The sequence below is a fragment of the Cheilinus undulatus genome, linkage group 13 (assembly GCF_018320785.1).
Source record: "Cheilinus undulatus linkage group 13, ASM1832078v1, whole genome shotgun sequence".
Lineage (NCBI taxonomy): Eukaryota > Metazoa > Chordata > Actinopteri > Labriformes > Labridae > Cheilinus > Cheilinus undulatus.
The window spans coordinates 48755606-48768259 of record NC_054877.1 but is presented as its reverse complement, the minus strand read 5'-3'; the positions used below and the strand labels follow the sequence as shown (position 1 = coordinate 48768259).

At 42.5% G+C, this 12654-nt stretch overlaps 1 protein-coding gene across 15 annotated transcripts in view; it reads right to left on the bottom strand.

Moving 5' to 3' along the window:
• The window catches only part of dlg1b (discs large MAGUK scaffold protein 1b), a 184041-nt gene that overhangs the window by 65469 nt on the left and 105918 nt on the right, over positions 1-12654 (bottom strand). For 6 of the 15 annotated variants that reach the window (XM_041802842.1, XM_041802843.1, XM_041802847.1 and 3 more), the window contains one exon: positions 9443-9577. The exons of 8 other annotated variants lie outside the window; for them this stretch is intronic. In XM_041802842.1, the coding sequence (XP_041658776.1) occupies positions 9443-9577 (135 nt within the window). Of the gene's footprint in view, positions 1-1038; positions 1151-9442; positions 9578-12654 lie in introns of those variants that run through there. One more of the 15 variants, XM_041802856.1, reaches the window with a different exon arrangement.

The following is a 12654-nucleotide window of genomic DNA, read 5'->3' as shown; positions in this document are numbered from 1 at the left end:
TGTGTTGGTGCAGAGTTTAGAGCTGATTTTCTTTTCTAAGGGAGAAAACTGTCTGCAGAGGTCTGAATGGGCCTCAGAGGGTTAAAAACAAGACAGAGAACACGTAAAAGGAGCTCAACAGGTGGAGTTTAGCTCTGAAGGAAGTCAAAATGATAGATTCTCAGGACTGTTGAAGCCTCATATCCACTAAAGACTAAGTTTTAAATTCATTCTGTGGATTTTATGTCTAAAACGATCTTTCAATCATGAAGCTATCTTTAATTAGCATCATAAAGAAGCAGGATGAAGATGGAAGAACAGCATTCTCAGTGTTTAAAAGGCCCTGATCCTTTTTTTTAAAGGTATAAATGTTTTAGGGGGAAACCAGAGGAATGCATGAGTGTTAGCGTAAGCGTTGGAAGCAGCGCTGCGTGTCAGGAGCCTGGAGGTTGCTAGGCAACGCCAGAGAAGGCATGTGCTATTGCAGGGGTTCCTCACATCTGCCCAGAACATGATGCTGCTGTTTATGCAGGTAAACCTCTGCATCGCTCACTCACGCTTTATGAAAGCGAGGAAGAAACAGGGTGACGAGAGCTGTGGAGCAAACAGCAGCTCTGAACCACCGAAACGTTTAACGACGCACAAACCCATCTCATGTTTAGAGTAACGACCTGCTCTCAGCCGCTGCAGCCTCGTCCACCAATCACCGCCGTGCTCATGTTTACGATGAGTCTCTGTTTATCTGATGGAAACATTAAAGCGCCGTGAGACGGAGCTGAAGGTGTTTCTAGAACCGGAGCAGATGTGACAGTTTCTGGATGAATCCTGATCCGACACATGACGCAGCAGCAGCAGGAGCAGCAGCAGCAGCAGCTCTCCTGTTGCAACTTTTCCACATCTGCCTGCTCCGGCAGCAGCGTCACATCCACATTTACACACATGCACATTAAGTGGAGCATGGTTGTATGTTTACAGGCTGACTAAACGACTCCTGCTGCCTCAACAGCTTTATGATTTATTTCTCATGGCTGAGGGGAGGAAAGGGGAGGTGTGACCTACCAGGAGGCGCCGGTGGAGCCGCTTGGTTCTCCTTAGGGTGCCCATGATGCGGCGGCCCATCTTCTTGGCGTACCACACGGAGTTGAGCATGCTGCTGCCGCGGTGAAGGTGGAGGTGGAGGTGCTGTGTCGCCTCCTCTCCTCTTGCTCCTGCTGCAGGCTGTGTGGTGGCGGAGGTGGTGCTGGCTGGAGAGCAGGCAGACGAAGGGAGGGGGGGCGTCACTCCACCTTGTGTCCCCCTCCTCCTCTTCCTCGCAGACACAAACACGGAGGCTGCGGAGGAGCTGCTGAGGTTGTCCTCCTCTGATAGCCGGTCAGCCGTTAGACGCTGAACTTCACCAAAAACAGAGAAGAGCGGCTCCTCTGGGGGGAGATAAGCCTGCCGGGGTGACGGAGCATCCCTCCGGAGCAGCCTCCGTCTATGTGAGGCAGACGGCAACAACAGACTGCAGGGCTGACGCTACGGAGAGACGACTCTGTGTCTGACAGAGCGAGTGTGCGTTTAAAGAGAGCGCAGGCGAGGAAGAAATGACTCCTCTGATCTCTCTGCAGTCTGGAAACCTCGCTCAGCTCCTTCCTCCTCCTCCTCCTGGTTGTCAGTCCGCTGGGTTTGGGCCGGCTGACCTCTGTCCTACTTCAGTCCTCAGATTTTGAGTCTCTTTCCAAACATGAGCCAGCGGGGAAAACTCACGCCAGTGAAACGCTGAGTTATCACTCGCTGATGGACAGCGGGGTGAGAGGGGATGCAGGGATCTCCTGACAGTTGGTTCAATTTAGGCCAGCTACACATAAAACCACACTTAGATCTGATTTTAAAAAGATGAGGACACTTTGGCGATTATAGGCTCTTTACAGGTGACGTCATAGAGCCATGGAGGACTCCAGATGGGGGGCAGGTAGTTACTTCTGTATAGAGAAACGCTACTAAAAGGCCATGTTTGAGCTTTATTACCATGCCAAGCATGCATAAGGCAAAAATAGCAACATTCCTAATTACTGAGCTACTTCTGTGTCCTCAAGTAGTGAAATATTCAGGCGAAAAAGCCTCGACGATCCGTTTCCATGAAGCAGTCCGGTTTGGTCCACTCCAGTTCTGTCCCGGTTCAGCTCATTAAACTCGAATCTTACCCATGATTCCTGAGCTGATGCTTATCCAGTCTCTCTTGTGACGGAAATCCGTCTCTTTACGGAGATCCAGATCATGACTCAGCTCAGTAAAGCTGGTTCTTCATCTGGTACCAGTTTGGCTTTTTAAATGTGGATTAAACAAGGACAAAGGTAACCTGACACGCCAGATGGATTTGTTTCACACGTCCATCTGGGAAAGCTTCAATAGGAAGCATGTGGGAAAGGCAGAGGCTTTGAAAAAAACTTGGATTGTGATTGGATGAACGTTCTGTCTGTCACATCTCTACGGGCCAATCAGAGCAACAAAACAAATGACATAGCTGCTATCAAGCTGCGCGTGCGCAGCTACTGAGGAATAATGTGAAACATGGCGACTATAGACATGTCAGTACTCGACTTTTGTTGTTTTTGAAAAGAAAACAACTCACTGCTGTTCTTTGTTCTTCTTTTAACGAAGAAATGTCATCAAGCTCTGAAAAAACTGGTGCTTTAGCAGCATCCATGCTAATCTCTTCCTCCATAACTGCACCAGCTCTTGCTGCTCCTTGTTTACATCACGACTCTGCTGCGCCTGAAAGTACTGCCCCTCATTGCTGATTGGTCCTGTCACTTTCTAACCAGGCCCAAACGGTTCAGATGAGAGCTTTGCAAGATGGATTCACCAGTGAAAAACAAGGAAATGGGCGTATCCATCTGCTTTGCAAGGTTAGGACAAAGGGTGAAATAAAGGAAACTGGCACTCAAGCAGGAGCCAGCTACTGTAGCTAACATTAAAGAGTCGTTTAGAAGAACAGACTCGTTCATGAACAGCTCTTCATTCCTTGCTCTCTCAGCCCACAAAGTTTATTCTGTTAGTACATCAGTGTTTACATTAAAGCATGTTTGAGACCAGTGATACTCAACATGTGGCTCTAGAGCAGTGGTTCCCAACCTGGGGTCCAGGGACCCCTAGATGGGGCACCTCAGATTTCAGGGGGGGCACGAGACCCTGTCTGCTCTGACATTGTCAAAATTAGATCTTCATTTAAAAAAAAAGAATCATGATTAAAAACCTAATGTAGTATAGAATATAGGGGCTAACCTAAAAGATTAACATATAAGGAGAAGCAGATTTCTAATCAAAAAGGTCAAAATTTTGTTTGGAAAAAAAAAAATCTAAATTTTTGAGATTATGGAAAAATCAAAATTTCAGAATTTAAAACATCTTAAATTGACATTAGAAACTCAATTTTTTATATATATATTTTTAAGTTTAAAAGTTTTTTAAATCCTAATTTTCCAACAGCGTAAAGTCAAAGATTCACAAGAAACCAAACTGAGAAAAGCGGTCAGATTTTGACTTTGGGCTTTATAATCTTAAAATTCTTATCCGGGGTTCAGGGACATTTTCCACTTTTAAAGTCATAAAAATGTTTTTTTATTTTAATGAATTAATTTTTTAAACCTGATTTTTGTTCTTCTTGAAATTTGTCTTTTTTTTTTCCAAGAGTGGTCCTAATACACATAATAATGGACAGTTTGGACGTAGATCTTTGGTCAAGAACGAGTCTATATAGGTCTGTTATGTTGGGATTTTGTCAATAAAAATAAATTCAAATTATGTTTACTTTATCCAAGTGGGTCCAAGGGAGGCTTAGCTTTCTTTGATGTGTGTGTGTGTGGGGGGGGCAACCACTGCTCTAGAGCCACATGTGGCTCTTTTGTGATGATTTGTGGTCTTTTATGTCTTAATTTTGAATATTATTCCCCCAGAAAACCTTTAAAAAGGGACTTTGACCTCAGAAATTATCCATTGCATGTAGCAATGATCAGTTTGTTTCCCACAATTCTACAGTACACTTTAATTGTCAAAATTAATTGTCAACCTTTATTCTGTATCTTTCTCCACTGCCCTTATTCGCAATTTTTTAAATCATTTTTATGCTGCTTTCAGCCCATTTTTGCCTCTTCTTTTTGCCATTTTCTGCCAATATTTGTCACTTTTTCCCCTATTTTTCACCTTTTTGCCTTTTTTATCCTTTTTCCAATTTGTATTTTTCCCTTTATCCTATTTAAGCTGTCTTTTGCCAGTAAACATCATTTTTGCCCATTTTCCCCACCTTTTTGCTCATTTTAAACACTTTCATTCATTTTTTTGTCACCTTATTTGCCGCTTTATAACCATTTTTGCCACCTGTAACACATTTTTTGTCACTTCTCACCCATTTCTGCCAGTTCTCTCTCCATTTTTGTGACTTTTCACCCAGTTTTTGCCATCTTATGCCTACTTTAACCCCGGTCACCAATTTTTAGCCAAAATTTTGCCTCTTTTTGACCATTTTTTACCAGCTTTAACTTATTTTATTGCCACTTTAACCCATTTTTCACCACTGTGATTGTGGCTCTTGCCAAGATATTTTCAAACAGTTAGCCTCTTTGGTTGAGCAGGTTCAGTTACACAGTTTTAGACTGAAGTTTACACTGTAGTTCAAAATTAGAGGGAAGAGAGAGAAAGTGAGTATTCACTCATTAACCCTTCCAGACCAGCGTCGTCAAATACAACAAGAGGCAATAACTTCTGAGTCATAAATCATAGCCTCTTACTGTTTGTCCGTTAGATACTAGCTGTTGCGGCGCTCCGTTGATGCTACATCCAGGCCTCTGAATTCCTTACAGAAACTTTTGCAGCGAGCCTGCAGCTTGAGTGACTGTTAAGAGATTCAATCAACAACAGTTTATCTGGCATTGAACATCTTTTTATCCATTTCTGAATGATTTGCTTCCTTCTGCCTCTAGCTCAAGAGCTAAATGTCATCTTGTTTTCCCAGAATGCTTTGTGAGGGGCTATGACAACCAATGGCAGGATCTATCCAGCATTCCTGTATACTACGCAGTTACACTCAGCCTTAAATGATGAATCCCACCCTTTGCTTAGTGAATTTCAGCTTCTCCTGTCTGGACCGCGCGTTTTTAGTCCCAAGCTGCAGAACAAAGCGGTTTAAAATCAGCTTTGCCCCTTTTTTGATATGCCGATATTTACAGATTCATTTCAGGCGATACTGATATTTAAATATATTTAGCATAACTAAAAATTCAGCTCTTTGGACACATTACAAGGTTTGAGGATGAAAAAAGGAGCCGTGTGGACGGGGTCTAAGTCCTTCTCTAGAGTCTTGTCAGTTGTTCTGGGGTCTTTAGCCACATCTCTCACTAGTTTTCTTTCCAGAGTCTTTGGGATCTTTCTCTTCCTCTTCTGCCAGGCTTGTTCTGGACTGTGTGGCTCTCTTTGAGTATTCTGTTTATCCTTCTCACTCCAGTTCTTGACTCTTAGAAATGCTGTGATAACTTAGTAGATCCTTCTCCTGCTCTGTGAGCATCTAAAGTTCTTTCTCTCCAGTGTAAACTGATTTCTTTGGTTTCATTTCTCCAGTGACAGCTGAAACCTTGACTGAAGTTTTTAGACTAAAGATAACCCTCAGTGTAATGGCGCTTTCACATTAGGCCCAGTTGTTTCGAACCGCGCCGCGGCGTGATTCCTCCCCCTCCCCCCTCCGGCTTGCTTTCACACTAGCAACATCGATCCGTGCCCGAGCCCACCCGTATTTACTCTGTCTGAAACAGCAGGTGGCGGTATGCACATAGCTGGTTTACAACCCCAACAAGGAGCAGAGAGAAGAAGACGCTACTATGGCAACCATTTGGGTCATGACCTGAGCGACGACTGTTTATGTTTTGACCCGGCAAAAAGTCCATCCTGCAGCCATGGATGAATTAAAATCACTTTTTAAGATGCCAGCTCTTCATGTCTGCACATCTACTACAGCTCAGAGGGTTAAATGGGCTTGCGCTGTGTAGATACAGCGGTTTTTGAGGTGACAGGAGACTTTTATTGCCTTTGCACCTCCTCTCACTGACTCCAACTTGTGTTCATCTGTAAGGTGAGTCACAACACGTTTATTGGCTGGATTCTGATGATTTCCGCCCTTTATTGAGGAAAAACGTGAACAAACTGCTGCGCTGTGGAAAGAAGTTTAGCTTTTAGGATGACGTCATAAAGCTGATACGACGCTCTGTCCCATATCCGAGCGCGGTTGCATTCCTATCTCATCAGAACCGAGCCAGCACTGACTTGAATCGCGCCCGAGACCACCACCCCCATGTGGGCCTGGGGCTGGTGCCCTGGCGCGGTCTGTTTGCATTCACACTACCAAAACGAACCGGACTTTCAGCTAAAGAGCACTCGGATCCGGGACCGGGCCCCTAGTGTGAAAGCACCATATGTGGATTTTAAAAGCTTTGAGCATTACAGCGTTAAAGACCATCCTCGATAAGGCTCAACAAAAAGGAGGATCATCAATAAGACCCTGCTGGTTTTTGTGAAATAGTTTTGTTTGTCTGTGTGAAGTAAAATAATGTTATTATCAAAAGAAAAACCAGGATGTTTACTGAAGCTGTGTGAAAAATTCCTTGCTGTGTTTGGGGGGTATTAATTCGGTCCTGGTCTGTATGATTCAAAGAGACTCTTCATCATCAGAAACAATTATTGAAATGTGTGCATCGGTCTAAAAATAGTCCAGAACTGACATTCTGCTTTCCTTGATGCTACAACCCTGCATCCCCTAAAATTTCACGACTTCCCTGAAATTCCAGCACTGACTGGAAGCTATAAATAGAGCTGGCCTGTCTTCCCAGCATCCTTTGCTGCAGCTGGGAATGAAGTGTAGCAGAGATGAGACAATGGAGAGGAAGCATTAGTGACAAGTCATTTCATGGCCTCTGAGTCCTTTGTGCTGGTGATAAATATACAGCAGAGCTGCTGTAAATCTCACTGGAGGCCGGCTATTCTGCATTTTACAATCACACCGTGTAACACGGAGCCTCACTAAATCTGCCCTTGTCCTTCTCCGCAGGTTCAACCCCCTCCTCCTCCACCTCCACCTCCTCCTTTTTCCTGCCGTCAGGATTTTCTTTGTCGGCATTCATCTCCTGTGTTGCCATGGCGCTGCTGAGGAGAGCGAGCGAGAGGCGGAGGAAGAGAGATGAAAAAATGAAAGGAATAATAGAAAAGGAGTGTACAGTACGTCCTCCCAGCAGCCTTCGCCGTCTTTGTGGGACGCGACGACTCATTCAGCGCGTTATCGCGGCCGAGGTGTTGGAGATAAGTGCCGGCTGACGTCAGGATGGGGACGGGAGGCTGCGGCAGATCAAACGTGGAGGAAACAATGAGGAGCAGGATGTGGAGAGTTCTTCACCAAACAGAGTCACGGTGAACTGAAAAACTCACTCACAGAGCAGGTGACGGGACAGGTGGAGGTCCTGCTCTTTGACAAGACTAATATGAGGTACAACAACCAGCGCTCAGGACGATTATTCACACATCAATCTAAGAGCCAATCAGCTGTCTTCTCATCACGTGTCTCTGGGATTAAAGGCCATCATTTTGGCGATCCCATGACGACTGACAGCAGCTATGAATGACCAGCCAAGACTTCCTTCTCCATGCTCTGTTTTTACCGTCTAATGAGCATCTTCAGTGAAAACCTCCCCTCCAGTTTCTGGTTAGATTCTCTACCCAAGCCTCAGACCTGCAGCTGGGTCAGGGCAGAATCCACCCCTCTACTCGGGTCAGGAAACAGGACTGGAATACCCCGATGTTCCCCTAGACCACAGGTGTCAAACTCAAGGCCTTGGGGCCAAATCCGGCCCGTGGAACAATTATATCCAACCCACATTATCATATCATATTGGTATTCTAAATGGCCCACCAGTCTGAGGTCCGCAGATTTACTCCGGTATAAAAATGTAAACTTCAACTTGATTATTTAAAAAATCCTTGTTAAGACATAAACATCTGAAAAAGTAAAGAGTTAGAAAATTTAGATAAAAAGTCAGGAATGTGGGGAAACCAATATATATTTATTTTTCATTTCATATTTTCAATTTTGCATCTCAAGATTACGACTCAAACTTATGATTTTGATTTTTCATTTTATACTTTGACCATTTAAACTAATAATTTTTACTTTATATGCCATATTTTATCTTTTAGATTAAAAATTTATACATTTTAAGTCATATTCTTATGTTTTCCACTCATTATTTTAAATTTTGTATCATATTTTGACATGTTCAACCCCTAACTTTGGCTTTTTAATCCAACATATTGACTCATAAACTTAGAATTTCACATTTTTCTCATATTTTGATATTTTGAATTCACAATTTTTACTTTTTATATCATATTTTCACATTTTAGACTCACAATTTTAAATTTAAGTCAGATTTTGTAATTTTTTAAGCCATTATTTTGGATTTTTGCATATATTTTGAAATGTTCAACCCCTAACTTCGGCTTTTTAACCCCATATTTTCACCTGGGAGACAAACAATTAAGTCATCTTTTGACATTTTAACTTATGATTTAAATTTTTAAGTCATATTTTGACCTTTCAAACTTATGATTTCAACTTTCTACTCATATATTTGTTCTTTAAAACATTATTTTTCTATTTTTAATATCGTGTTCTGACCTTTGGAACTAACAAGTTGGAATTTTTATCTCAGATTTTGAGCTTTTAAAAACTTATCATTTTTACTCTTTTGGATTTCCAAGTGATTTATCATCAGTGCTGTTTTTTTTTCTTATTTTATCACTGGTGAAATGAGGTTTACAGTTTTAGGTTGTGTTGGCCCTGGTAGGCCCTCAGGTTAGACCTGAGTCCAGTATCCGGCCCCTGCTGTGACTGAGTTTGACATCCCTGACTTAGAGGGTGCTTAAGAGGAAACTGGTCAGATTTTGTCCACTTAGAGGTCGCCCAGTGTCCTCCATGACTGGCTCTGAGTGAATTTCAGCGTCAGCTACATGATCCTTGTTCTCTCCTTTAAATCCCAGCATGCCTTTGGCCGTCAGTCTCTCTCTGTCCCCCTTGCCTACAGACACAGAGTCCTAACAGACCCCACCAACTGTTCCCTACAGGTGTCCTCTATGCTCCATCTCTGGACAAGTTTCAAAACTCCAGAAGAACCACCTGTTGACCACAGTCTAAGATCTCTCCTTGAGCCCTGATGAAGCCGTCAAGCTCCACCCCCTGTGACATCACCAAAACCAACCAATGAGAGCATGACATTTGATTTGTATAAACTTTCTTAGAATGAAGATGAGGAAAGTACAATGATTTATGAGCAGCATGACTGAAGTCTTTACTCCAGCATGGTGACGCTGAAGTTGGGGTTACTATGACAACAGCCAGGATGGGGTGGTGGGAGGGGCTTGTTTTTTTTTTTGTTTTTTTTTTTACCTGGATTGGGGGGTAAGGGTTGGAGGAGCAGGAGGGGAGGGGGCTGTCCTCTCCGTGGGGGTAGAGGGTGGAAGGCGTGGGGGAGGGGAGCTCCGGGAGGTGCTGTCCGTCATAGATACACTCCAGAGACGCTACCTACAGGATAACAGGGAGGGAGAGGGAAGACGGAGGCTCGCAGAGGTCAAAATACAGGAAAGCCAAAGGAGAGAGACAGTTCATCCTGACAGACAGCAAAAAAAGAGACAAGGAATGTTCTGGAACTACGACAGACAACGAGGGCCACATGTGAAAAACTTTAGTATATTCTCAGATGGACCTGAATTTAAAGATAATAGACTAAAAAAACTCAGATGACCGGGAATAAATCAGAAGTTTGGGCCAAATATTATTTTATTATTTTATTACTACCGATGAAATCGGCAGGGGGTTATGTAAAGGGTTCCGTATCTTTGTTTGTTCGTATGTATGTGTACAAGATAACTCGAGAACGGAAAGTCAGATCTTCACCAAACTTTCAGGGAATATCGGGATAGTGACCGGGGAGAATCAGTTAGATTTTGGTGATGATCCGCGCACATGTTCGGTTTTTCTCAGACTTCAAAATTTTGAACACCACAGTAATCAATGAGAGCGTGAATTCCTCGGTGGCGCTGCTTAGGCGTGGGTCTGCCGCCTCAGACGGCCATTCTAGTTTCTAAACAAGGAAACACTAAGACAAAAATTACAAATGCAAAAATTATTCAAAAATTCAGGTCGACTGAGGTTAGGTCACCATCTGTCCATATACGACAGAATTTTTATTTTAAGTCTAAAACTGGGTTTAAATTACAGAATGATCTAATCTCAAAAGAATTCAAAATCAAATCTTAAAAATATATAAATATCTATTTTTTACTTTTTTAAGAATCAGAAATAAGAGTCATTTCAGTGATTACTAGGGGTGTAATGGTATTTGTATTCGTCCCATACCGTCACGGTACTGCCGTCACGGTTCGTTGCACGCAGTAATACGACAAATACGTCTGAGTGAGTATTAAAAAGTAAGTTCTCACTTCAATTTAGGGGGCAGCAATGAGCCTAAAAGCTGCCAGTAACCGTCATTACAAAAGAAGGAGCAGTTACAAAAACAAACGAAGAAGAGTGATGGCGCATGTGGAGTTAGAAGAGCTAGCGGCTTCATGTAAATCACCCGTATAGCAATGGTGCTCTGGCTCTGTGAATTACATTAACTTTACCTTCAACCATCAGCCTCGGAGGAGTGAGAGAGAGACTCTGCAGCTGTGTCATAGGTAAAGTTATCCTCAGATTTCACACGGCTTTAACCTCTTTATCCTCTAACAAGGGCTGTGAAAAGTTCTTCCAAACTTTGTAGTAGGTCCCATTGGTTAAAAAAGTAGTCCAGTGCTGAAGTCTGTGTTGAAATTGGCAAAAAAGACCTAATTTGCATACTTCACAGGCTAACTTGCGGTTGTGTGATGATGCGTTCAAGTTAGCTGGGAAATTTTAGTGTTTAAAGAATGGGTATAAATATGTCAATATATCAATGAAAGTAACCTAGTTATTCAAAAATGTATTTATTTATTAATATTTTTAATCATTGAAGAACTTTTGAAGGGAGGTGGCAGCATTATTTATAATTTAAATGTAATTTATTTAGCCTATTTATTTTAATACAATTTAATTTAAAAAATCAAAATGAAATTTTATTTATCCTCTTCAATCACCGTACCGAAAACGTACCAAACCGTGACTTCAAAACCGAGGTACGTACCGAACCGAAATATTTCTGTACCATTATACCTCTAGTGATTAGATAATAATTCAGGTCACTTATCATTATAATGATAGCCTAAGAAAAAGTTTAGGCTATGAACTTTTAACTTTAAGGTCATACTGATTTGATTTTCACATGTGGCCCTCTTCAGCTTCAAAAATACAAAAATACACATCCTAGACAAACAGCTGTACCTTAAGAAGAACCGTAGTTCTGATAAAAGTGTGAGAGAAAAATCACAACATCAGTCCAACAAACAAAACCTCCAAAACGACCACAACAGGATGCTTTCATGTCAGACCGCTGCTCGGACACACGGATGGAAATGAGCTGAACGAGGAGAAGCAGGAAGCCAGCAAACGACACAACACAACCTGAGAGGACGAGCACACCTGTCCAGGTTACACAGAGACGAGCACACCTGTCCAGGTTACACAGAGACGAGCACACCTGTCCAGGTAACACAGAGACGAGCACACCTGTCCAGGTAACACAGAGATGAGCACACCTGTCCAGGTAACACAGAGACGAGCACACCTGTCCAGGTTACACAGAGACGAGCACACCTGTCCAGGTTACACAGAGACGAGGACACCTGTCCAGGTTACACAGAGACGAGCACACCTGTCCAGGTAACACAGAGACGAGCACACCTGTCCAGGTAACACTGCCACAGCAGCCAGAGTACCAATGCTGACTAGAAACACAGACTGAGTCTCAGACTGAGTCTTCTCTGAGGGTCATTACCACTCCACTCCACATGGTGGCAGCAGAGCTCCTTAATCAGCCTGCACATCAGATCTGTCTGTTCAGAGTTTATCTGATCTCAAAAATGTTCACACTGTTAAATATCAGGTTTTAGATTATTTAGGAGCTGATTTATTCACTCAAACAGTAGCTGCTATTGGTTCTTTTGGTTCAGTGACTATTTCTAATCATACTGTTTTTTTCTTATTCTTTAAAACACAAATGCTTGGAATCAGAAGCTTAGAAAACAAGAACATTTTTGTTCACATATTTACAAAGTGAAATAATGCTTTTATTTAAACCTGATGTTATTTACAGCCGTGTATCTGATGCTAATGTGACAAAAACTGTTGTTACTTGCTGGCAGCCTCATAAACTTTGCCACTTTTTTTTGTGAATGACTGTGTTTGATTCATTTCTGACTTCTCAGAGAAGCCCAGTGAGCCGGCTCAGATTTGGGTGAATTCAGTTTGAAATTCTTCATTCCTGTTCAAAATGGTAAAACGTGGAGAGCTGACTGAAAATGAAAGAGTCCGCATTAAAGCACTTCATGATGCTGGATGGTCTCTGAGACAGATATGACAGGAGGTCTAATACATTTGTTAAGCTCTGTATATACATAACATATCACTATTGGCAGATATTTGCTTGTGAAACAACTGAAGGTATGAACATTTCTGCTGCTTAATTA